Below are 3,998 nucleotides of genomic sequence, written 5' to 3'. Positions count from 1 at the left end.
AGGCGGGAGAAGTGGAGCTGCTGGCGGTGGGAGAAGAGGCGTTGGTGGCGGTGGGAGGAGAGGCGTTGGTGGCGGTGGGAGAAGAGGCGTCGGTGGCGGTGGGAGAAGAGGCGTTGGTGGCGGTGGGGGCAGCGGCGTTGGGAGGAGAAGCTTTGGGGGCGGTGGATGGAGAAGCTTTGGGAGCTGAGGCTTGTGGCGACGAAGTGGTGGGAGTGGCGGCGGGGGAACCGGAGGGAGCTTCAGCGAGAGAGGAGGTAACGAGTAGCGTGGTGAAGAGGAAGAGGAAGGCTGTTTTTGCCATGGTTTCTGGTTGAGGGAAAAGAAAGGACAAGAAAAGAAAAGAAGATGAAGATTAAGAATGCATGTTAGGAAAAGGATAGAGTGTGGGTTTATATACGTTTGTGAGTGAAACAAAACGATGTAATGAGTTTTTGTTCATCTGAGGTGAGGAGAGGTTTTCGTTTTGTTTTCTCCATCGGTCCTGCAGAGTCAACTGCGCTAAGCCAACCAACAATTCTAATTATGTCCTTTCCTTAACACCTTAATTATATATAGCTTCTTTCTATTTCATTCAAAACTTCTATGTACGTAACTAAAATTACACCTCCTCATGCAATCACTACTCACAATATATATTCTTAATATTACAAAAAAAATATCACCTCCATTGTATTTATTTCAATAGAAAAATATATTTCCACACAAATTTTTTAACAATATTTTAATATAACACACTTAATTTTCTCACTAGTTCCTTATTTATTTATTATTATGCTCTCATACTCTAAATCCAATAAAAAGATAAAATACTTTTCTTTTTCAACAAACAAGTATTGGACAATATAAGCTTTAAAGAGAAAATAACATTGTGAGTGTATGCAAAGATAATTATTCTTTTTTTTCTCTTCATGCATTTATCTTTACATAGACTCCTTCGAAAAAAATTTGTTACTTAGAGTTTTAACTTGTAGGGATATAGTCTTTTAGTATGAGGTCATAAGTTGTGTTGTGTGTACAGAGGAGACAGATAAAAAGTATGAAGAAAACATTTCATGAATATTTTCTTATCTCTAAACATTCTTATGATTCTGACGTAAGTTTTTGAATAAAGACTTGTACTGAAATGATTTGCATAGGAAAAGAGAGCATAACACAACCAAAAAGAACATCACTACATACATGCATTAAAGCGTTAGATAATTCTAAACGTTTAGTCATTATACGCATCTAGACATTGTCTGTTTGAGTAATATATAGTGTTTATGATATTTTTTATGTATGTATTTAGCGCTTGTATTTTTATCTTAAACAATTTGCTTTGTTAAACGCTATTTCGTTTAGACGTTTTGTTAAGTTTCAAAACAATGTTTGTTTTGACAATCTTATCTTAATCTATATCTCCATTGTCTAATTCGTGGTTATTAAGAAAGGAATATTAAAATTTATCATCTACTGTATATATATTATTGTTACCATTGAATATAAGTCTGACCGCTCAACCGATTGGTTAGACTCAAATGTTACTGTTGAATGTCTGACTGGTCGACCGATCGATGAGACTCAGACCATGTTATTACGAACAGGGTCAATCAACCTCGATCGGTGATCGGCGTAAGATAAGGACTACGAAGTCAGGTGGAGGATATTCGTAAGAGCTTCCTGTAGCTGCTTGGTCCGGACAACCGTTGAATATCATTTAGCACGCAATTAATGGTGTAACGGTCACCGTGAAACGGTTAAGATTTGCATTGATTCTCATTAAGGGGCAAATTAATTAATTAGATTCCTTTAAGCCCTATAAATAACAGATTATCAAGGAGGTAAAGGGATCTTTTTTCCCAATTTTAACTCATTACTAATAGACTTACAGAGGTAAATTTTGACTTGAGCGTCGGAGTGTCTTCTGCAGGTTCCCCCCCCCCCCCTCCCCCCCACTCGGTACTTACACTCTGAAGAAGAAATTTAGGCGTGGAGATTGAGATACGGAGAACCGACCGGTTGAAGATAGTGGAGGCTGGAGCATTCTCGAGCGGAAGTGACAGGCGGTATCCTCGACCCATTTCTGTAGAAACATTTTGGTGCCCACCGTGGGGCCGATGATTGTTGAAGATACCTTAGCGAGACCATAAGGATGGCACAGGACCCAATAGTGTTTATGCAGGAGATGCGAAGAAGGATGGAGGCGATGAAGGCGGAGATCGAAACTTTGAGCGACGAGCGTGATGCGGCTAGAGAAGCTCAAGCTAATTAACAATTTTCCGCACACGCTCAGACACCACCCGTTGTAGAATTTCCAGAAACTGATTAGGACTCGGAAGAAGACACTGACCAAGAAGCTGATTATAGCCGAAACCAAGGGAAGGATCATGGCGAGACCAGCTCGCACAGGACTAATAATCGCCCTGCTCTGGCTGCTTCATCCATTCACGACGGAGGTTATGGAGGAACAAATCCCAAGAAGAGCGTTTCTAGTTCTGGAGAAGTATGATGGATCAGGAGATTCGGTGGAGCACTTGAGGTCCTTCGTCGATGCTATGACCATCTACTCTCCCAATGAGAATGTGTGGTGCATAGTTTTTTCCTTATTAATAAAGGGAGAGGCCTTAGCATGGTTCCATTCGCTTCGACCCAGAACCATCAATGACTTCGCAACCCTAAGAAACATGTTTGAGAGGCAATTTTCTGCCAGTAAGATCCGAAATTTAACGTATATGGAGTTAACGAATATCAAGCAGGAGAAGGGAGAGAGTCTTAGAGATTTTATGGACCGATATAACAAGACCGCACGGCAGGTGAGGGGGGTAGGCAAGAAATTCACGATTAGCACTTTGGCAACAGCGTTGAGGCCTTGCCCTTTTTCGGACAACCTGTTCGCAGAACCCCCTATGACCCTGGATGAATTACAAGAAAGAGTGACTAAGTTCATCAGAATCGAGGAGATGAGAGTCGTTCAAAAGCGGCAACACGAGCAAAATTCAACCTCAGGTCAAGAGAAGAAAGAGGGGAAGAGGACGTTCGTCCAAGACGAGTGCCAGAAAGGCCAAAAGTATAGAGATGGTCCGGAAGGGCCCAAATTTGAAAGATATACCCCGTTGAACGCACCAAGGGCTACAATTCTGGAAGAAGCTCTGAGTGCTGATCTCCTTCCACCTTTGAGGCCTTCTAAATCCTCAAGGAAAGCCGACGAAACTAAACATTGTACCTATCATCTAAATATAGGACATACCACTAAAGATTGCACGGTGTTGAGGGATAAGGTGGAGGAGTTGATTTGGGCAGGGCATCTAAGGAAGTTTGTGAAGAACGAACGGGTGGGGAGAAGCCCACCTAGGAGGGCTAGGACCGAACGAACCGATCGGAGAGATGATAGACGCCCAGATCATAGGCAAAGCAGAAGCCGGAGTCGTGACCGACCACTACGCGGCGTAATAAATATTATATCCAGAGGATTTGCTGAAGGAGGCTCATCAGCATCGGCAAGAAAGAGGAGTCCGAGGGAGTTAAAAAGTGTTCATCGGGTGGATGTGAAGAAGCGCTCAATGCCACCTATCACATTCACTGATGAAGATTTTCATGCCCCCGATCCCGACCAGGATGATCCGATGGTAATAACTACTGTTATCGCTCGGTATAGCGTGGAAAAGGTGTTGATAGACCAAATCGTGGGATTCACAGGAGAAAGAGTCGATACTCGAGGATACTTAGACTTGAGGACTCGACTTGGAACGGACAAAGAAGCGAAAGAACTCAGAACAAGATTCCTGTTAGTAGAAGCTCATACTCCATATAACGCTCTGCTGGGACGACTTTGTTTGAATGCTTTCGGAGCTGTGGTCTCCACCCCACATTTAGCCTTGAAATTCCCGTCAGATAAGGGTATCATATGCACTGTACGGGCTGATCAATGGACAGCCCGAGAATGCTATAATGCTAGCTTAAAAGTCACACCCTTCGTTCCCCCTCAAACGGACAGAGGAGCAGAAACAACTACTAGTTAA

General features: G+C 42.7%; 1 protein-coding gene across 1 annotated transcript; it reads left to right on the top strand.

Annotated features, from left to right (window-relative positions):
• The first annotated feature begins 2,366 nt into the window (after window positions 1-2,366).
• Window positions 2,367-3,998, top strand: LOC124833152 (uncharacterized). The gene has a single exon (XM_047307552.2). The coding sequence runs from the start codon at window positions 2,367-2,369 to the stop codon at window positions 3,996-3,998; it is 1,632 nt and encodes a 543-aa protein (XP_047163508.2).

This window comes from Vigna umbellata, chromosome 2 (assembly GCF_029865625.1).
Source record: "Vigna umbellata cultivar VRB3 chromosome 2, Vumbellata_1.0, whole genome shotgun sequence".
Lineage (NCBI taxonomy): Eukaryota > Viridiplantae > Streptophyta > Magnoliopsida > Fabales > Fabaceae > Vigna > Vigna umbellata.
Note: the sequence above shows the minus strand (reverse complement) of the source record. Positions and strands in the feature narration are given on the sequence as shown.